The sequence below is a fragment of the Phocoena sinus genome, chromosome X, assembly GCF_008692025.1.
Source record: "Phocoena sinus isolate mPhoSin1 chromosome X, mPhoSin1.pri, whole genome shotgun sequence".
NCBI lineage: Eukaryota > Metazoa > Chordata > Mammalia > Artiodactyla > Phocoenidae > Phocoena > Phocoena sinus.
Genome location: NC_045784.1, coordinates 15,662,594 through 15,684,904, shown reverse-complemented (window position 1 = coordinate 15,684,904; position 22,311 = coordinate 15,662,594). Strand labels below are relative to the sequence as shown.

At 45.5% G+C, this 22,311-nt stretch overlaps 1 protein-coding gene across 1 annotated transcript; it reads left to right on the top strand.

Moving 5' to 3' along the window:
• The first annotated feature begins 902 nt into the window (after positions 1-902).
• Positions 903-22,191, top strand: RS1 (retinoschisin 1). The gene is made up of 6 exons (XM_032620330.1): positions 903-954; positions 9,389-9,414; positions 10,021-10,126; positions 17,164-17,305; positions 19,523-19,718; positions 22,039-22,191. The coding sequence occupies exons 1-6, from the start codon at positions 903-905 to the stop codon at positions 22,189-22,191; spliced, it is 675 nt and encodes a 224-aa protein (XP_032476221.1).
• Positions 22,192-22,311: the final 120 nt, after the last annotated feature.

Sequence of the window (22,311 nt, the reverse complement as noted above, 5' to 3'; positions counted from 1 at the left end):
TCACACTGTTGTGAAAAAGATCTCCAGAACTTTCTTACCTTGGAAAACTGAAGCTCTGTATCCATTAAACAACTCCCCTCCCCACCCCATCAACTTTATTGTTATTGGCTGTATAGTAATAATAATAGCTAATTATGTTAAACACTATTCTAAGTATTTTTTATGTATATCATCCCACTTAAGCCTCAAACTAACTCTATGAAATAGGCATTATTATCACCATCATACAGATGAGAAAACTGAGGCACAGAGACCTTAAGTGACTTTCCCAAGGCTACATAACAACTGGTTTGAGCCGGGATTTGCATCCAGTCTGGCTTGGGAATCTGTGCTCTTAACCCTGCCTGCTGTCCTGAATCCCCTATGTAGATTGTTTCCAATTTTGTCTTATTATAAATAACACAGCAATCTAAATCTTTGCGTGTAACTGACCGCCCCCTCCCAATTTAGGATTTTCCTGAGTGAATAGGTGTAAACATGATGCCAGCTTGCTTTCTGAGAGGGGGAATCCATGTCATTTTCATAGAATTGGAGAATGTTAGTGTTTGTTTGGCAGGAAATTGCTCAAGGTCACCCCCTAGAAGACGATGGCAGAGAAAGGATTAAGACCTGGGTCTTCTGATTCTAGTTTCTATTTTCCTCCAGTGCTTCCCTTACATTTAAAGATAGAATAAAGCCAATACCTTCCTTTGCTAAACTGACGTCAGTTGACGTTAGCTTCTCCTCTGAGACTTCTTATTGAGGCAGGTAACTATGTGGGTTAACTTAGCGGGGCTTGGCCAAAGCCCTAAGAAGTAAATGAAATAAGATGCTTAATGAGGCCAGTGCTCAAGTTAAGCTGCTGTTCCTAGGAAAGCTCTCTACTTTGATAAGGAAGAGCAGCAGCTAAGGACAAGGGGAGAATGCCACGCAAGATAGAAGGCTTCTTGCTTTTACTTCTCTTTGGCTCTGAAGGTATGTGCTATCAAACCATTAGCACTCATTAAATACCTAATAATACAACTGACTTAATCATACAGCTGATTAATAGAAATGCAACCAGAATAATTAAAATATTATCAATTAGCAAAGCATGCTAATTAATTAATGTGTTATTAATGAACAACAGTTGTCTTTGTGTGATGCAGTCCTCTTTGTCTCACCGCTGGCTTTCTGGTTCCGTGAGGAGCCTTCTAAAGTTCAAAGGATGCTTAAAATGGGACAGAAAGAAGGAAGGGTCTCAAAAATCGTATGAAATAGCTATAAATTGCAACAATTCATAAGAAAGTGTGGTGTATTCTTGAAAGTTTTGGGGAGTCAAAGTTAGAGTGACTATAGAATTTAGTCTTCCAAACCAGGACACTACTGAGAGTGGTGGAGGATGCTATTAATAATTTTGCTGGGACAACAGGTGTGAACCAGGACTGTCCCAGGCAAATCAGGATGTAAGGTCACCCTAGTTTAAATATGGATTAACATAGCACGCCGAATACAACTGGACACTAATAGAAAGCATAATCCAACTGAGAGTCAGGAATCCCCAAAGACTCAATATACTCAATCATTTTAAAATTTCTAAATATAGCCCTGGCGGGAGTGAAATGCTCAATTACGGAGAAATTGAAGGCAAATCTCTAAAATGTCATCCAATTCAACTTTTAAATTCTCTGTCAATCTTTGAAATCATGCTCTTCCATGCCTCTCTCAACTCTTAAGGACCCATCAACTCAGACATTAGAAATTGTTCTTTGTGGTCACTGTGTATCTATGTGCGTTACAGGAAATAAATAAGGAGGGCAGGAAGGAGGAGACCTCTCCGCTCTGCCAATGACCTGGTAGACAGACATGACAAAACTCACACAGAGTCAGAAGCCCTTGTTTAAATCATTCTCTTCTCTACTCTCTCATTATATTTTATTGGTAGAATACTCACTTTCATGATTACCCAATCTCAAAACTTGTGTTAGTCACATTTCTCAATATTTGGAAAGACCTGTAAAAATATAACCCCAAGGTTATTTAGCAAACCCCCAAGACATATTTCTAAGTAGGGCGGGGGGGGGGGTTGTTGTTTTTCCTTTACTCCGTGCCGCTTCCTCACCAAGAAAATCTAAACAGAACCTTTCAAGGCTTAGATCCCAATACCCTTGGTTCTCAGACATCCACAGGGCTCACCCTCAGACTCCTCTTATTTGTGATTGGCATTGAGATTCATTCATCCATTGATTCATTCAAGAATCCATTGATGTCAGTTCAAGAATCCATTTCTGAGTTCCTGCTATGATAGGCCAAATGCTGTGTAAGAACTTGATACACCTGGCAGATTCTTGTTTTCGCTGTGCCAACTCTAAAATCTTTGTTCTGTTACCCCTAAATGGGAATAAGCCCTAGAAAAGGTTATCAGGCCACTTTTCAATTATACCCGCGCAGTCAGGGGATAACAGTAATAAAAGACACGCTGTCAGGAGGAACAGTGCACAGCACTCTTTCCTGTTCTATAGCTTATCAATCTTTGTGCATGGCTTCTGGGGAGCTCCAGAAATTTCCACGAAGAACAGAGAATCCCATCTGTCCTGGTGGAATGGAATGTGGTCCAGCAGGTAGGCTTGAAACACTTAAATTCTCTTACCCACCTAACCCAGGCCCTCCACCCTCACGGGCATCAAAGGAAAGCAGCCACACCAAAATCTGGCTTGGCAACCTAGGTGTGCTCTACCCTGAGCTAGAGGGATACGCCAGGAGGCAGAGAAAAAAGGCAGAATACAACTGCTGCACTTAATCAGTTTACAATCCAGATAGAGAAATAAGGCCAATGCACAGGGGAAAGATGTGTGCTGCACAACTGGGAACCTGAAGACAAAGGTTCTTTGTCTAACTTACTCTTTGCTGTTTCTGTTCCACGGCAGCAGTGGATCCTTACTACAGTGAAATAAGGTAAATGGATTGACTCCACTTATGCGTTGGGTGAAGGGTCATTGGGAATACACAAATCATCATCGTAAAGCACTACCTCTGTCTCTTAACTGAGGCAGGCTTCTATTTATGTTGCATTGTACATTTTAGATTACATACCGATGATGATTTTTAAAACACCCACCTTACTGAAGTATATTGCTCCACTGCTTGGTCATGGCTATTATATAAAAACAAGCCAAAAAAAAAAAAAAAAATCACCAAGCCTCATCTTACAGGTGAGTGTGTGTCCTTCCTTGCAGGTGTGTCAAGCATCAGGGATAGCAGATTTTTTTTCAAAGTAGCTTTACTGAGATGTAATTTACATACCACTAAATTCACCCATTTAAAGGGTGTAATTCAATGGTTTTTAGTGTATTTACAGATTTGAGGAGCACACAATGTAATTTTAGAACATGTTCATCATCCCCCAAAGAAACCAGTAGACATTAAGTACTCACTCCTCACTTCCCCCTCCCCTCAGCCACTGTCAACCACTGATCTACTTTGTCTCGTATAGATTTGCCTTTTCTGGACATTTCATTTAAGCAGAATCATACAACATATGGTCTTTTGTCTTTCACTTAGCATATTTTTAAAAATAAGTTTATTTATTTATTTATTTATGGCTGCATTGGGTCTTCGTTGCTGTGCACGAGCTTTCTAGTTGTGGCGAGCAGGAACGACTCTTCGTTGCGGTGCGCAGACTTCTCATTGTGGTGGCCTCTCTTGTTGCGGAGCACAGGCTCTAGAGCGCAGGCTCAGTAGTTGTGGCGCACGGGCTTAGCTGCTCCGCGGCATGTGGGATCTTCCCGGACCAGGGATCAAACCCATGTCCCCTGCATTGGCATGCGCCACCAGGGAAGTCCCTAGCATATATTTTTGACATTCACCTGTGTTGAAGCACGTACAGATAACAGATTCACCCATGAATATGCCTGTCACCTAAAAGAGTAACACTTTCACACCAGAAGCAATTTCCTTCTTTCTTCTTTGCCAGAGGGACATTAATGCAGCCTGCTGTTTTTCTCCTGTGTCTTATTCTTGTTTCTCAAATAGATTGGAAGGTAGTTATAGACAGTTTCTATCACTCATAATTTTATGCTTTTCTCCTCGGCTTCACCTGTTTCCATGGGAAGGAAAACTCTGTATTTAGTGACAGCCAAGCAAACAGACTGAAATAGTCTTCCCTAAGTGTGTCTGATGCGCACTTTGCTTTCTGGCCTTGCAAGGTACATTTCGAGATATAGGCATGCTTGAATTTTCTGGCTGCAGTAACAAGCATTTCCCTATGGAGTAGCCCTTTGAGCAAAAGGGCAGAATCGTCCCCTATTGCATAAATCTAAGGCTGGTGAGTGGCAGACATCGCAGACCCTCTGGTGGAAACCTGTAACCTGGAGGAATCGCGAAGATGATCTGAGTGAGGAGAAAAATAGACAACCATGTAATCGAAATCTTGCCCTTTTTCCTTTAAAGGCTGACCTGTTTTCTTTTGCTCATCCCAACAGTGTTATTTTTCTGGTAGCATAAGACGTTGTCGTCAACACGATTTTTGCTTTTGTTCGCCAGCTTTGGGGTGATTAAATCATTTCAGGGATGACAGCAGCCACATTGCTGCTCCCTTGGTGACAACTTTTCCTGTAAAAGGCTTGTTGTTCCTTCTCTCTCTGCTCATTTCCATGAGATCTGGTGCCTCACAACCCCAGGCTGCCTACAGACAAACGCTTTCTGGGGAGAGGAGTCCGGGAGGGGAAACAACGCCAGAAATCTGATTGAGCACAGGTGGTGGTTCTGAAACCAGGTCTCCCTCTTGGGTCTCTTCCTCTCCACAGGTAGAAACCTCCCCGCCCTTTCCTTTTGGCCTTCTGCTTTGTTTCTGCACAAGTTGGAGCCCCTCTGGGGGCCCACCCATGGACCCAGGTAATGCAAAGGCCCTGAGCGCCGTGGCAATTAGAGGGGCCTCATGTGAACTCTGGGCTTGCTCAGTTTGCAACTGCACAGACCTTCTTCGGTGCCGGGGCACGTCCTGTGGGCCAATTTGATCTGGTTAGTAAGGCCGCTCTGTCAGTGACCCACACACCTCACCTCTGGTCCCCCCAAAAGAGAGTCTTGGCACAGCTGACAAAGCCTTTCTGCTTTTCTGCCATCCCAGCTTCTCTGGAAGATGGGGCAGAGCCGAGTGCCTTCTGCATTAACAGCCCTTAAACCATCTAGATGCCAATTGCTCATCTACTTTGCAGTTCTTGGGGAGCAGCTGTGGGACTGACACTATGGGTTCATGTACACATTAACTGGCCTTTCCCCTGAGCTCTAGTAGCTTCTACCCAGCTGACCATTCAACCTCAACACTTGGGTGTCCTGTAGGTCTCTCAAACGGAACATCTCTACCCCATCCCCCCTAAATCCCTGCTTCCCCTGGAATCTTCTCCTCCCCTAGTAAATGGTAGCTCTATCCTCCCAGGCACTCAGGCCCTGAACCTCTTTTTATTTCACACCCACGTCATCTGTCAGCAAATCCTGTTGGCACTACCTTCCAAAGACAGTCAGAATCCAGCCACTTCTCATCACTTCCACTGCCACCACCCCAGGGCCAAGCCACCATCATCTCTCCCCTAGATGACACGCCAAGCACCGGCCTACCCCGGGGGTCTTTACATGCTATTGTGTCTGCCCAGAAGGCTCTGTCCACAGGTATGTCACTTCCTTCAGGTCTTTGCTCCAATATCACCTTCTCAGTGAAACCTTCCCTAAGCCCCAAAGTACCACTCCCTGTCCCTCCACCTCCCTGCTTTATTTTTCTCCATAGCAGTCATCATTATTTTACATATTATATATTTTATTTATACATTCACTACCCCCTCACCCCCCCGCCACATTAGACTCTTAAGTTCTAGGAGGGCAGGTGTTTTTTTCTGTTTTGTTTACTGGTATTTCCCCAGCACCTAAAGCTAGGCCTGGAATATAGCAGATGCTCAAAGAAAATTAATGAATGAATGCTTTGGGACCAGTCATTATCAGCTATCTTTTATATCAATTTCTCTAATTTCACGGGTGCTTAGATAAACCTGTGGATAAGAAAGAAATAGGATACGAAGGCCAGAGCAAGCGGTGAGTTCTACATGAGGGACAGAAAAAGTCCTCTTCATAGGGAAGGGGATAAGTAGGCAGAAAAGTTGGGAGGGGAAGGCATTTGAGGCCAAGAAATCATATGCACAAAGGCATACAGGCATGAAACAGCCTGGCACATTTGATGAATTATAAGTAATAGAGAGTGCAAAAAATAAATTTGGAGAGGTAGCCAGGAGATACATCACGGCAACCCCTTGAAGGACACATTATTATTATACCCATTTTAGAGATGAGGAAATAGAGAGATGCAGTCATATAACTAATAAATGTCAGAGGTGAAACTGGGGCCATGGTAATGGGGACCCAACAAAGGGTCTGGAGCAAGAAAGTGACACAGTCAGGCATTGGCAGTATGGAGGATGGATGAGGCAAGGTCTCTCTTTAGCAAGGAGAATATCCAGAGGAGAGAGGAAGTGGTAGTGGGGGTGGAGAGGAAAGATGGCTCCCGGTAGACACTGGATGTGGGGGTTTAGGAAAAAGAAGTGACTAGGAGGAGTCCCAGGTTTCTGGATGGGGTAGTAGGTGGATGGTGGAGCCATCAGTAGGCTAAGAAATAGAGAAAAGAGGGGCTTCCCTGGTGGCACAGTGGTTGAGAGTCCGCCTGCTGATGCAGGGGACACGGGTTCGTGACGCAGTCCGGGAAGATCCCACATGCCGCGTAACGGCTGGGCCCGTGAGCCACGGCCGCTGAGCCTACGCGTCCGGAGCCTGTGCCCCGCAACGGGAGAGGCCACAACAGTGAGAGGTCCGCATACCAAAAAAAAAAAAAAAAAAAATAGAGAAAGGAGAACAATATGAGGAAGGATGGAATGAGTTCAGTGTTTAAAATTTTTTTTTTGCTGAAGTATAACATACATCCAGAAGAATACAAGTAAGTGTACAGCTCAATGAATTTCTACCACTAAACACACCCAAGTAACCAGCACTCAGATCAAGTAACAGAACTTTGCCGGCTCCCCAGACACCCTCCCTGGGCTTCCTCATTGCCACTCCCCACCCCAAGTGTGACCACGACCCTAATGTCTAGCGGCATAGATGACTTCTGCCTGCTTGTGTACAGTTTAAATGGATTCATGTAGTATGTCCACTTTATCATCTGACTTTCCACTCAGCATTGTTTGTGAGACGTGGCCATATTGTGGCATGGAGTTGTAGGTCATCCATTTTCATTCCAGTATAGTGTTCCACTGTGTAAATCTACCACTCGTATCCATTCTACTCGTGATGGACATATGAGTGTTTCCAGTTTGCAGTTTTTACAATACTGTTGTTACAAATAATCTAGTACATGTTTTTCTTTGTTGGAGAACATATGTATGCACTTCTAGTGGGTAAATACTTAGGAGTGGAATTGCTGGGTCATAGGGCACATATATGTCCAGCCTTTGTATAAATTACCAAAGAGTTTTAAAAATAGGTTAAACCAACTTATACCCCCACCAGCAACATATGAGAGTTCAGGTTTCTTCATGACCTGGCCAGCACTTGGCTGGGTCCAGTTTTAGATAGTGAGAGACATCTACGGGGAGCTATCCAATAAGCCATTCAATGCACATGTCTGGATCTTGGGGTTGGGAGTAGGGGAAGCCGAGCTCTTGAGAGAGATTAAGAAGGATTATTTCGAGTGGTGGGAGAAGCAGGTGAGTAGTATGATGGAAGATAAAGGAAGATGGGAGGAACTGACAGCACCCAACACTGCAGCATGAAGATGTAAGGTTAGCATTGGTAAGAGTCCATTGGATGCGAAAGTAAGAAGTCGACGGCGGGGGGTGGGGGGGTTAGAGTGGGGGAGGGACAAATTGGAAGATAGGGATTGACACATACACACTATTATATATAAAATAGATAACTAATAAGGATCTACTGTATAGCCCAGGGAACTCTACTCAATACTGTGCAGTGGCCTATATGGGAAAATAATCTAAAAAAGAGTGGATATATGTATAACAGATTCATTTTGCTGTACACCTGAAAATAACACAACATTGTAAATCAACTATACTCCAATAAAAATTATAAACAAACAAACAAAAAGAAGTCATTGGTCACTTCCTTTGCCAGCACAGGGCTTGGCCTCCTACCAAGACGATGCTCCCTAGTCTACATTGTTACCTGAGACGGTCAATTCTGCCCATAGCAGGTGAACCAAGGAGTCTCTAGGAACGAATCATCAGTGGACAAGGGACCAGGAGAGACAGCAGTTTGCTGACCACAGTTGAGAGAGGGCCCTGAATCCGCCCAGGCGAAAAGATATGCCCCCTTGACTCCCCTTACAGCCTATGCATAACCCAGCGGAGGACTCACCATGTGTGTCATCCGGTGGTCAGAGAGTGAGGCTTCCATTTCAGAAGGCCCAGGCCCTGGTGCAGGGCCAGGCTCACAGTGGACACGCGAAAGTGGTATGTGAAATGGATACATATTATTTAAAGAAAGACACAATTTGAAAAAATAGCTTTATAATTCTAATGAAAAGGATGAGACCATTCCTTTAACTCTTTAAAACAATCTGAAGGTTTTTGGTGGGCATCAGATTCAATATTTAGATAGCAAAGTGGTTAAGGAGGGACTTTTATATCTACTGCCTACACTCAGGTTTTGTTTGAGATTTTTATAACAGGTATGTGCTGCTTTTATAATCAGAAAAGAAGTAAAGGCATTTGTTCTGTCGAAAATGGGAAATGGAACTTGGTGTGTTAAACCAGTGCTGTCTAATGGAAACTTGCACAGTGATGAAAATGTTCTGTATCTGTGCTGTCCAGTACAGGAGCCACTAGCCACATGTGGCCAGCGAACACTTGAAATGTGGCTGGTGTGACTGAGGAACTGAATTTTTAATTTTATTAATTTAATGAATTTAAATTCAAATAGCCACATGGGACTAGTGACTACCACAATGGACAGTGCATTCTATTTATTTATTTATTTATTTATTTATTCTATTTATTCATACTTCTATGAAGATAGGTTAAATGTTAGTCTTAGGTTAAATTTTACACATTTTCAATTTTTCCACATCATTTATATGGTATTTACACTTTGATTGTGGTTTGATATTTCCTGTAGATAACAGACAAACTTAAAAAAAATTAAAAAAAATTTTTTTAACAATGTCCTAATTTTAAATCACCTGAATGTGTCACTTCCCTACTTCCTCAGCATCTGTGGATGTTTCTCCTGGCACGTATTTACTTACTTTGACTTCTTCCAGAAGGGGCTTTGTTAACTTTTATGTGACTGTGATCATTTCACTTTTCCATGTAATGAATCACTTGTTGAATTTTTCTTTCTTTTTTTAACTTGATGTTTCCTTTCATGTCCTTTTGCTCAGCCACACTGGGATTATCGTCTACTGAGGTATGTTACAGTAAGAAGGCTGGAATTCATATGGTTACTATTTTTGAAGATTTTTCCTAGCCAAAACAATGTATAGGATTATCACTTTTTTTTAAATGTATTTTTAAAGGGTTTTTTTTTTTTTCCTGGTGGTGGCAATAGCACGTTTTATCTGGACAAGCTCCAAGACTGGTTTTTTTAATGAGTGAATGCAAGTAAACCAGGTCTTAAATCAGATGGCGGAATCTTGAATCCAGTCCCTTTTAAAATTGTATCCCCAGAAGGGACCTCCAGGAGATGTAAGGCGCCTGACCTCGGACTGGGGCTCCTCGAGCCCCTGAAGATAAATATAATGGGGTGGACATGGCTCTCTACGTGGGTTTGTCTGTGAGATTTTTTAGCTGGTCACCCAAGGTGGCAAACATTTATCTAGACTCAAAGATGAGGGCAACTGTGTGGGTTAAACTGGATTTATAATTCAGTTGTGCTGCTGTAGTGTGACAGCCGCCACAGACAATAGGAAATGAATGAGTAAGGTTTTTGAATGCGAGCTTTTCCAGTGGTGCTGACCACAGTTGCCTTTGACTGTGACTTTTCTGAAGCTCCTGCCCCTCTGGCTTCCCGCAGGATGAGGGTGAGGATCCCTGGTACCACAAAGCGTGCAAGTGCGATTGCCAAGGAGGTGCCAATGCCCTGTGGTCGGCAGGCTCCATCCCGTTAGACTGCATACCGGGTGAGTGTCCCCTCTCCTTGGGGCACCAGATCCTTGGGGTATCCTTGGGAACACCCTGTTTCTCCTCTTTCTTTCAACCCTGATGAATTAAACCCCCTGAATGCCACGTTCTGGGTTTTCTCCAGTTGGCCTTTGAACTTCAAATCTCAATGGCCACTGCTCCAACAAACTGCACTGATGTCATTGTTCAGAACAGTTTCCTGGATCTCTACTTGGCCCTGGTGAGATGGCAAGATGGGACCTAACTTTCAATGAAAGAGACTAACGGAATTTATCGAAAATAAACTAATGATAGGCAGCAATTTTGAGAAGAGCACAGGCTTTTGAGCCAGAAATACCAGAGTTGGAATCTTGGCTGCACTGTTTTTTAACTCTGGGACCCCCACTTTGGCCTTTTTCTGTCAAATGGAGGCGGTACTACTGTGGCCGGATATTCATTGCTCACCAAACAACCACGTGCCTCCCCACACTCTCAGCCCCTTCCCAGCCAGGAGCAGCTCCAGCCGATGGGAGCCGTGTCTCCTCTGAAATGAGGTCCATTTCCCTGCTTGAGAAAGTGGCTTCTCCTTTAGTCTGGGGGCCGGGGAGGTTAAGTGGAGCAGAACTTCCTGCTGACCCACAATGAACCACCTGAGTGAAAAATCAACCTTTGTTGTGTGAAGCCTCTGAAATTTCTGTGACAATTCGTTCCGCGGCATAAACAGCCTCTCCTGACTAATATGAATGACTTCCTCTAAGGCAGGGGCCAGCAAACTTTGCCTGTAAAGGACCTGGCGGTAAATCTTTGTGGCTCTGTGGGCCACAGGGCCTCAACACCTCAAATGGAAGGCAGCCACGGACTGAATGTACATGCGTGAGCATGGTTGTGCTCTAATAAAACGTTATTTATAAAAACGGACCCTGCCGTAAGGAGCTGCTACGAGGAATAAAATGCATGAGGCATTAAAGCATCTTGTCCCGGACCTGGCACACTGCAGCTCCTTTTCTCCCTGCCTTCTAAGAGGTCACACTCTGACTTTCAGAGGCCCGGGCGGCCTATCACACATTTGCCACGCTCAGTATTTACCACAGCTTGGAACCTCTTTTGCTGAAACTGTCCTTGCCCCCCCCTTTCCAGGGTTATGATGGTGCCATGCGGCGGCACGTCATTCACTTTACATAATCACCTAATAATAGCTCCAGGAGAGAGGTTTGTGTGTAGCGGGTGAGCTTCTCTGCATTATTTCATTAAATTTGCATTAAAATAGCAAATGTGGGGGAGGGGGGCGTCCACAAAGGCTTTTACTGCCTGTTTTCCTATATACGAAAGGGGTAGGAATTGGTTTCTGAATTAAGCCTTCTGGAAGGGAACAGTGAGGCGCAGTAGTGAGGAAAAGCAGTAAGTGCTGATGAGTTCAGCGGGCTTCTCCCACGGGAGGGACGCCCCACTGAGCTCCACGGCGTGAGCTCCCGCAGCCATTCTGTGCTGGGGTGATCTGCCCGGTCAAGACTGAGGCACCCTCCTTAATAATCCATTTAGAATTCAATTCCACCCTCTGTCATCATGTGCCTATTATGCGCCGATAGGGAGACAAAAATGAACCATTGTCTCTACCCTGGAGGAGTTTACCATTTACTGGAAACAAATGTTCTCTTCACTAGAGACATGAGACGTACTGGAATTCCAGTCCACGGAAGCTCTTCCTGAGAAGAAATTGAAAAGAGATTATTTATACGGATTGGTTTCATTGACCTGATCAACTGTGCAGCTGAGGAGGGCTGTGTGTCTGAGGAGCGTGAAAGATGACCTGGGCTGCCCAGGCTCTCTCCCCTACACAGTTGCCATGAACCTGAAGTTCTGAAATCAGAAATTCTTTTAGCTTAAGTGTTCTCCTCTCCCCACTGGGGTTTTCATTTTTGTTTTGTTTTAACAACACAGATATTCCCAGGAAGGAAAAAAATGCAGCCTTAGTGTTAAATGGTTGATTCATTAACGTTCATTTGTTTTTCCACGAAAGAGATGATTCAGGGCAGCAGGACTAGCCACAACCCTCCAGAATTTACTTGCCTGTCAGTGCCTCAGATCCTCATTGGAACGTCACGAACGCTCCTTGGTCTTGCTGGATCCTGAGATTCAGCGCTTCCACCAGAGTCCGCCTTAGGACGGAAGAAGGCCCTAGAAAGCACAGGACAGGAGGGTCACTCAGAGCTGTCAGGAGATGCTCGCAGGTGCACACTGGCTGTTACTGCCAGGGGGCCCTACCCACAGAACAGAAGGTGACCAGCTAGGTGCATCATGGCCTCCTAATCAGCTTAACACTATTATATTAAAAGGTCTGTCTTTTCCACAGTTGAGCCAAGATTACCTCGTCACTCTGAGAGGGGGAAATACGGCAGGGAACGTATCAAAGCATAAGAAATCTAATGACTCAACGCTTTACTTATATTCTGGATTTTATATTTCCATATTATATTCAAGTTTATACCCTATTCCAATATAAATATTATTCTGTATTCCACTACATCATCATATAGGTTCAAGTCTAACACATGTGCATAATAACGTTCACATGTCTTTTGTCAAAAATGGCCCTGAACTCTCTTTGTGTTCCTTTAGGTTAATATTGTTTAAAAGCATGTCTGGCCTTTATAAGTCTACACATCGAGAAACGATCTACTGCATAAGAAAGGCTAGTATGTTAAGTGTGCATAGCCTGGATTAACAGCACATATGACTACGTCTTTATCGATCTCATTATCAAATCATCGCTCAGAAGAGGCAGGTGTTTCCTTAAGAGTAAAATGAGTGTAGAAACAGGCTTAATAGCTTACAGTAACCTCCACTGAGCAGAAAACTTGGGAAGGACGTATCCTGTGTGTGTAAAGAGGATCCCTTTAATTCCTCCAGCAACATTATTTATGTCGCTTGATACTAGTTTAGACTCAATTGACAGTTTCTTTTTGATTAGGCCAGTGGGAGTTCTCTGGGCCAGTCAACTCCCACTTCCTCCCTGACCTCCCTGCTTCCTGTTCCTGCCATTTTCTTTGCTTATCCCCAGTGGCCACCTGAGATGGGGTGATGAAGTTTGCTTATCCCTCCATTCATCCATCCACTCAATATCTATTGAGTGCCTAGCACACGCAGGCATTCTGCTCGGCTCAGGAAAGCATGGTGAGCTAGACAGACCTGGGGAGCTGGGCAAGTGGGCAGAGATCCAAAGGATGAGGAGAGGTGCCCAGGTGAAGGGGAAAGGAGGAGACAGGGAAAATAGTAATCATGTAACTGGAGTGCCCTTCACTCCAGGGCACGAAGAGCAGGAGAAATGTTACATTTTCTATTTTTCCAATTTTCAGATAACTCCGGTTTGAGTCCCCCTTTATCATGGGCTGTGTGGAGTCTAAAGACAGGAGGATTGTTGAAGATCCTGCCCCTCCCCTTTGGACTACACCTCCCCACCCACCCCACCCCCCTGCCCCCAAGGGGCCTGCAAGGGCTGACTCGGCACAGGGCCCAGGCTCAGGCTGAGGGCAGCTCCCTGCCTGGCCGGCAGCCCCCAGGGGAAGGCAGACACCTTGTTGGTGGCCCTTCTCCCTCTGAACCAAGCTCAGTCCTGGGACCTTCCCAAGTCTCTGAGGGTGTCAAGAGTTCAGGGGTCCCGCCCCCCATCCCTGGTCCAGCCCCCTCAGAGGAACCATTTCCCCACTGAGATCAGGCCCCTACCACGAGCCCCCCACCACCCAGCAAGGGGCAAAGCCCAAAGCCTCTGGCCACCTCCTCTGGGACAGTCAGCTAATTCCTGTTGAGGCCTAGACCTTCCAAATCCATAAGCCTGAGAGATGCTAGGCTGTCAACAGGCTTCTCCTCTCTCAAATCACGTGCATGCGTGTGCAAACAGCTTATTCCTTCCTGATGCAAGGAGACTCCAAATGTTTAGAAATAGGAAGCTGACCTTCTCAGGGTGATGTAGGGAGGATGATGGGGGCAAGACAGACTGGGGTAGAGGGGTGTTAGATTTTTTTCCCCTGGTGAGCCTTCACCATAAAAAACAAACATACACAACTCAAGACATTAATATACTCTCATAAATTCACCCTATTACACCAGTACTAGCTGCTTATTTTTGGTCAGGCACTACAGGCTCTACACTCTACAAACACTGCTTCATGTAATCCCAAATCAACTTTATAGAGGCAGGGACTACTGTTGTGCCCATTTCACAGATGAGGAAACTGAGACCCAGAGAGGGTGAGCAGCTTGCCTAAACTCACCGGAGGGAGAGTGGGATCCAATCCTAGGTCGAATTGGCTGTAAGCAGGTGTTCTTGACCTTGGCTGCCCATTACCATCACCTGAAGATTTACCCCATGCCCAGGTCATGCCCCAGACCAATGACATCAGAATCTCTGGGGGTGTGGCCTGAACACCAGCACTTCTATAACTTTCCAGGTGACGCCCAGGCTGAGACCCATCACAGAGTCTCTGCTCTGTGCCTTGGGCCAAAACACTGCGTTTTCTGGGTTAGCAGCTGTGTAGCTGGAGGCGCCAATGCCTGAGACGGGAGCACTGGACAGGGGCAGGCTTGGGGCTTGGGTGCTTAGTTTTGGACACATGAGTGCGAAGCATCTTTGGGTCACCCAGATGAAACTGTTCACTTAGAGAATATCCAGGTGGCGGTGGGATGGAGCTTGGGGCCTGGGGGCTGGGCACTGGCTCTCAGACACTGGCTGAAACCATGGGGATGGTGAGCTCATCGCCTCCCCTGGAGAGTGTGGGCAGGATCCACGTCTGGACAAGCCCTTACAGGCCTCCAAGACCATTGCCGCTGGCCAGGGCCCTTCAGTGTAACTCTTAACTGTTAGATGGGCTAACTGGGAAGAGACGGCAAAAGAGATGTGAGGGGAAAATAGAGAAAGAGCAAAATGCCAAGAATAAAGCAATCGGGAGAGGTGGCCATGGCTTTTCTTTCCCCTCTGCTTCTTGCCTCTGAGCTGGTGGCCCTGGAGCAAGAAAAGGGAGGTTCAGGATGGAGGGTCCTTAGAGATATCCACAGTTAGAATGTAAGTGGCGACCGAGGGCCCAACTGAAACCCAGCTTTCTGACGCTGGGGTCTTGTCCCTCCTTCCAGTGGCATGGCTGAGCTTGTCTTCCAGGTCAGAGGGGAGCTGAGGAGGTGGAGAAGCCCCCAAGGCCACGGGCGCCAGGCCCCCTGAATCCTCCAGCCAACGTCTTCCCTGGCAGACCAAGGTTCTCAAAGTGTGCTTGTTAAAAATGTGGCCACTCTGGGGGTGGAATCCTGGAAACTGCATTCTTAACAAGCCCCCCTGATGATTTGGCCACACAAGGCGTGATGGAGTCGCTCAGAAAGCGCTCCTATTCTCTCTCCCTTGACATTATTTTAATAGGCCGCCCCCCCCACCAAGCTTCGGGTACTTGATAAACTACAAATGCTGTCCCCTCACCCCCAGCCCCGCTGAGCTGCAGTTACTGGTGGGAGTTGGCCCTATTTCTTTGGTTCACTGGGCAGAAAGGCAGTTAAGCCGCCCTGGCCAGAGGCCTGAAGCTGTCCTTCTGTCTTCAGCCTCTGGGGACAGGGCACGACTATCCCCGCAGGCATTTTGGAGCCTCAGGACGGCATTCAAGCTTTTACATGCCTCATTCAGTTTTACTGACTTTTGAAAATTATCTGCCAGGAAGACCTCAGCACTCATTTTACTGTTGAAGGTGATGATGCCCCAGTAAATACACTTGGCTTTTCAATCTGAACTCAAATTTATACATGGAAAGAAAGTAGTTTGATCTTCCTTACATGAAGTTTATCATTCACAACTGGGAAACTAGGAGAATGTACTTGCCTAAGTTTATCATTTGTTTTCTAAAGAAATTCAGCTAGAATCTGGGTTTGGTTATAAATAAGAGACACCCTAAATAGTGGCTTATTGAAATAGGAGTTTTTCTTTGACTCACACAGTAAAAAGACTAGGGGTAAGGAGCAGCTTAAAGATATCAGGGCTGAGGTCTCTTCAGTTCTCTTGGCCTTACCCCCAGGGTGCAGGATGGCTACAGTTGCACCAACCATCAGGTCTTCCTTCTAGGCAAGAGGAAGAAAGAGGGGGCAAGCAAAATCTGATCGGAAATCCCCAGCAGACATCCTCTTCTATCTCATGAGTTAGAAATTGTGTCACGTGGTCACTTCTAACTGCAAAGGTGGCTGGGAAAGATTCTTTTGTTTTGTTTTTTTAGCTGGCTACGTTGCTGCACCCAACAAAATTAGGGTTCTTTAGTCTAAAAGCAGGGAAGAATGGATACTGGGTTGGCAATTGGTAGTCTCTGACCAGGTAACTGAACGCTAAATTAGTGAGAGGAAATCCGTGAGAAGCAGCAATTAATATACAAGAACCAGCTTCGGCTACTCTTATTTGGAAAAAGCAGCTCCTTTCAACTGTTCCTTATTCAACAGTCACTCAGACGCATTTCATTCCCGCCCCACCCTTTTTTTTCATTAGACTAGTGAAAAACTGCAATTTACAAGTGGGAAGTCAGTCTCAATGTATAACTGCCCTTCTCGCCTCTCACCATGGTTTTGTTCCTATAATTGGCATCATATGCTACCTGAGGACAATTAGGGGCCTTCGTGTCATCATGTGGGATGGCTGACCCGTGTTAATGAGGAAAATAAAGAGTATGACATTTAAGTATGATATTTTCCTGTGAACCTCTTGGCTTTTAGGTCTCTGAGTTTGTGGAGGAGGTGAAGTATTTCTCAAAATTCTCCCCCCCCTCACCAAGAGGTTGCCATAGAACTACTTCCCTCTGCTTTTATGAATATTGTGAGTCTCTTTGGCAATCCCTTTACTTCATCTTCACTCTCTTCTCGCAAGAGCAGTGAAGAGGATGAAGACCCAGTCCTACCCATTGTGAACGGCGCCACCAAGGAAAACATCCTCCACCTTACAAAGCGCGAACGAGAGGGTCGGATCTGTCATTTCGATCATGTCGTGTTTGTTGAGTCTTGCCATGCGATATGAGTGTTTTAATGTGCACTGTTTTTCCTTTCCCAGAATGCCCATATCATAAGCCCCTGGGTTTCGAGTCAGGAGAGGTTACACCAGACCAGATCACCTGCTCCAACCTGGAGCAGTACGTGGGCTGGTATGCCTCCTGGACCGCCAACAAGGCCCGACTCAATAGTCAAGGCTTTGGGTAAGCAGAGCAGGAGGCTCAGGCGATTTTTTTTTTTCATGTGATTTGAAAAAGTAGGTCTCTGTAATAAATGAACGACACAGAATGCATTTATTTATTGAACAAATATTGACTGAGTGCTTTCCACGTGCCAAGGACAGTGGATACAGCAGTGAACAAGGTGAATGAGCTCCTCGCCTTCGAGAAGCACGCAGTTTAGAGGGGGGACTCTAAGCACATTGTCACACAACCGGCCATCCGCCAAGTGTGATGAGTGCTGCAGAGGAGAAGAAAGATCTGGTCCACTTGAAGCACCAGGGAAGGCTTTCTAAGGAAAAGATCTTTGACCTGAGAGCTGCAGTTGGCCAGGTGGGGGGAAGGGGGAGAGAGGCACAGGGTACAGCAGGTGCAAAGGCCCTGAGTTGGGAAGATCCCTCAAGTGCATGGATGGGGACTGTAGAGAAAGCCAGTGAGGTTAGCGCACAGGTGAGATGAGGCTGGAGAAGTAGAAAGAAATCAGATGGTGCAAGGCCTTATAAGTCATGTTAAGGACTGTGGTCCTTATTTTAGGGATAATGGGAGAACCCTGAATGTGCATTAGTTAGAATACAGGTTTGTGCTGCTGTAACAAACAGCCCCAAAATACGGAGACTTAATCAACTTGGAGGTGATCAGGCAGTCTAGGGTTGTTATGGCAGCTGGATGGTATCAGGGGCCCAGACTCTTTCCACCTTGTTCTCTCACCCTAACATGAAGTTTCCACCTTGGGGTCCAAGACGGCTGCTCTAGCTTCCACTATCACATCCACATTCTAGTCAGGAGGGAGAAAAGAAGAGCAGAGTGCATATACTTTTCCTTTAAGGATACATACATAATCCTGCTGGCCACTTCTACCTACATCCCATTGATCAGAATCTGGTCCGACTGCCCCACCCAGCTACAGAGGAGACTGGGAAATGTGATCTTAGCTGGGTGGCCTCTTGCCCAGAGAAAATTTAGGGGTTCTATTACTAAAGGAAATGGGAAGAGGATATTGGGAGACAATGAGCAGACTCTATCAGAGGAAGATTTAAAGTTGGGGAGTATCACAATCAGATTTAGGTTTTAAGTAAAATCTTCTGGCTCTTGTGGGAAGAGCTGTTTGGTGTGGGATACGGGTGGGGGGTGAGGTGGGGAGAGGAATCCAAGGAGACCAGTTAAGTAAGCTATGGCAGCTGTCCAGGCAAGAACTGAGGGTGACGTGGGCTAGAGTGGTGGCAGTGAAATGGAGAGAAGTAAACGACTTTGAGAAACATTTGGAGATGGAGCCAAGAGATGGATTAGATGTTTGAGGTGACAGAGGAAGGGGGTAGAATTCAGAGAGATGAACACTGGAATGAGGGGTTGGGGTGAGGATAATTAGGAGCTCTTTTGGGACATGTTTTATTTGAGATGCTATATGGCCTCCAGTAGAAGTTGTCTAGCTAGCAATTGATTCTCAGGGTTTAGAATTTAGAAAAAGTCTGAGATGGACCTAAAAGTCAGGAGCCACCCAAGGAGCAAGTCCAGAATTAGAAGAGAAGGCTGCCAAGGGCCGAGTCCCCGAGAAGCTTACTAATGCGCACAGGTGCGCACACACTCACACACCACAAAGGGAAACTATAGGTTTCCACAACTTATGAGGATATAACTAAAAAATAAATCAGTTCCTTCAGTGGTTGCTTTGCTTTACAATTGTGAAAAGCCCTTGCAGAGCCAGTTGGTTCCATGTTCTGCACATGGTGCCTACCATGGCGTGCATGACAGCACCTGAAGGAGATGCAGATAGGTATGAAGAGAGTGAAATTAAAGAAAAAAAAAAAAAGACTTAGGGAAAAAGGACATCAGGAGAGACTAATGAAAAGGGAAGGTGGCTGGAAGGTGCGATTACCATGGATTCGCATGTTTTGAAGAAAAACATGCTCAACCACACGCCAAAGGTGATTTCAGCTACAGTTGAAGGCATTTCTTTGACAAATTATTTGAATCTGACAATTTTTCCTTGGGCGGTGGAGGTGCAGGGAGAAACTATAGAAGTATCACAGAGGCCGGACACTTCTTGGAGACAAGCTTCTGGGTGCTTAACAGATTGCAGCTCAGACTGCCCGAGCATTGTGGGGGCTCTTCAGGTGCTGGCATCCCCTCAAAAGACAGCACCTCCCAGCTCTTTGGAGGCGCTCACGGGGAAAGGCTCCTGGTGACTCGCTGTGTCCGCGGCAGGTGCGCATGGCTCTCCAAGTTCCAGGACAGCAGCCAGTGGTTGCAGATAGATCTGAAGGAGGTCAAGGTGATTTCGGGGATCCTCACCCAGGGGCGCTGTGACATCGACGAGTGGATGACCAAGTACAGTGTGCAGTACAGGACCGATGAGAGCCTGAACTGGATTTACTATAAGGACCAGACCGGAAACAATCGGGTATGTCGGGCTTACCCCAAACCAACTTCAACACAGCCCCTCTGGGACACCCCTCCCACCCGTCCCTGTGTTCCTGTCGCCACCCTCTGTCAGAACACTGACCCCACGGTATGGTGAATCATCCGTGCTTTCTCCCCACAACACTATCTGCTCTCTGACGACGAGGCAGGGGTCTTTTCTTGTATACCTCATGTCCAGCACAGTTTGCGAATGAGTGCCATCATATGTGCAAAAGAAGTCTTTGAATTCTCACATCAGCACAGAGTTGCTTGAATAATCAAGACTGGCCATTTGGATTCTGCCAAAGTCACTGGACCTTGAACACTTTGCTGCATGGGTCTGGCTTGATCTACTACTGATGTGGCTAGGTTCTCGTCCCTTTATATAGATATGGCCTCTCCTTACTATTGAGACCGACAATCTCAACAAATTAGCCACTAAACTGTATAAATGGTTAAAACAAGTCCAGCTGAGAAGAAACAGTCGCTTAAACCTTTGAGCAACTTTATATCCTACTAATCTCTGAGGGCTGAGACCCACCCAATTCTTGCTCTTCACAGACTGAACACAGTAGGCTTTTGATTTTATATATTTTATATAAATATATACACATATATGTATATTCATACATGCATACACATATATACACATATAAATATATAATCAATATTTTACATACATATATATATATATATATATATATATATACACACACACACATATAAAATGTTATCTGCAATGAATTAAAAACTCACTAGCTGTTTGGAAATGTTAACGGCCCTTTTGTCTGAGAGGACTTCCCCCAGCTAATCTGGACATTTCATCAGGTTAAGTAGACATGTGCAGCTGAACATCAGAAGGTTCTGTACTCTCTTGATGACAATTTGTACAGCAAGACATTCATGGGTTGAAATTTCAAGGAGCTTGAACACAATAGGAAAAACCATCTTGATACTTGGACATTTTATTTCATTTTTGTTCTTATTAGTTGGCTTTTCAAAAAGATATGAAAATTCTTTTTCAAGCTCTACCTGTGTTTCTGAAGGCCTTGATAGTTCTTTGCAAAGAAGTGCTCCACTCCGGCAGTTGTGAGGTCTGGAGCCTGTTCCATCCTCCTTCTTCACTGGGCTCCTGATTTAAAGAGGTTCAAGGGCAAACAGCTTAGAGAAGGGGATGTGGGGTGTTGCTATTGGGAAGAAATAAAGGCAAGATCATGGCAGCTGAGGTCCTTCTTGATTTGTGTATGGATGAGGTCAATGTGGCAGCCAGATTTTTTTCAGGAGATAATCCCAGAAGGAAATGAAATGTTCCAGTGTCATTGGGCAGAGCACTAGGACTCTGGAAAAAGCGCACAGAAGTTTCTTTGAAGATATAGCCAAATATCCATTGTACCTTATGTTACAGCCACTGTGTAATTGCTGTTACATCCCAAAACACAGGAAGCAACACCTTTTTCTATTTTGGGCACTGCTCTCCCACTTCGAGAATCTTCTCTCTAGTTTTTATGTCTTTTTGTTTTTTAAAAACATTTTTTTCCAAAAAAAGTCTAAAAAGTACTTGCCAGGGCTTCCCTGGGGGCGCAGTGGTTGAGAGTCCGCCTGCCGATGCAGGGGACATGGGTTCATGCCCTGGTCCGGGAAGATCCCACATGCCGCTGGGCCCGTGAGCCATGGCCGCTGAGCCTGCGCGTCCGGAGCCTGTGCTCCGCAACGGGAGAGGCCACAACAGTGAGAAGGCCGCGTACCGCAAAAAAAAAAAAAAAGTGCTCGCCATTTGTATCAATGTAGACACACACAGTTAAGCTTTGGCTCACAACTTTAGAGCCAGCTCACAAGTTTTCACTTGAGCCCCACTTTGGCTACCTTTGTAACATGGGAACATTCCTCTCTTAAGTATAATATGCTCCTTTTCAAAATTCTTGTCAAAATGCAAAGGATTAAATCACAAAATTGGTGATAAGAATCAAGCAGCATTTTCTATCAGCGCCGTCTAGTAGAACTTTCTGCAATGAAGGAAATGTTATTATCTGCAGTATCCACTATGGCAGCCACTAATCACATACAGTATTGAGCACTTGAACAGCAGCTAGTGTTACTGAGGAAGAATTGTTACCCAATTTTAATTCATTTAAGTTGATGCCTGGAGCATGTAGGTGCTGAAAATCATTCAAGGTTAGATTTTGGGGGACATCAGCAAATTCTCTGCCCTTTCAGCACTGAGATTTTCCATAGTTAAAAGTTGGGGCCAACTCCAGACAGGAATCTGTCTTCCTTTTCTCTCCTCTTCTGTGATGGTGATAGGATTTCCTCCCTCTCTTTAGGTTTTCTATGGAAACTCGGACCGAACCTCCACAGTCCAGAACCTGCTGCGGCCCCCCATCATTTCCCGCTTCATCCGGCTCATCCCGCTGGGCTGGCACGTCCGCATTGCCATCCGGATGGAGTTGCTGGAGTGTGTCAGCAAGTGTACCTGATGCCCGCCTCAGCTCAGCACCTGCCAGGGGGTGGAGGGTGCAGCGCAGCCCATGCGGGAATGCTGACTTAACCACTGTGACCAAAAGGGCTGGATTTTACAGGCTCTTTTCAATGCGGAG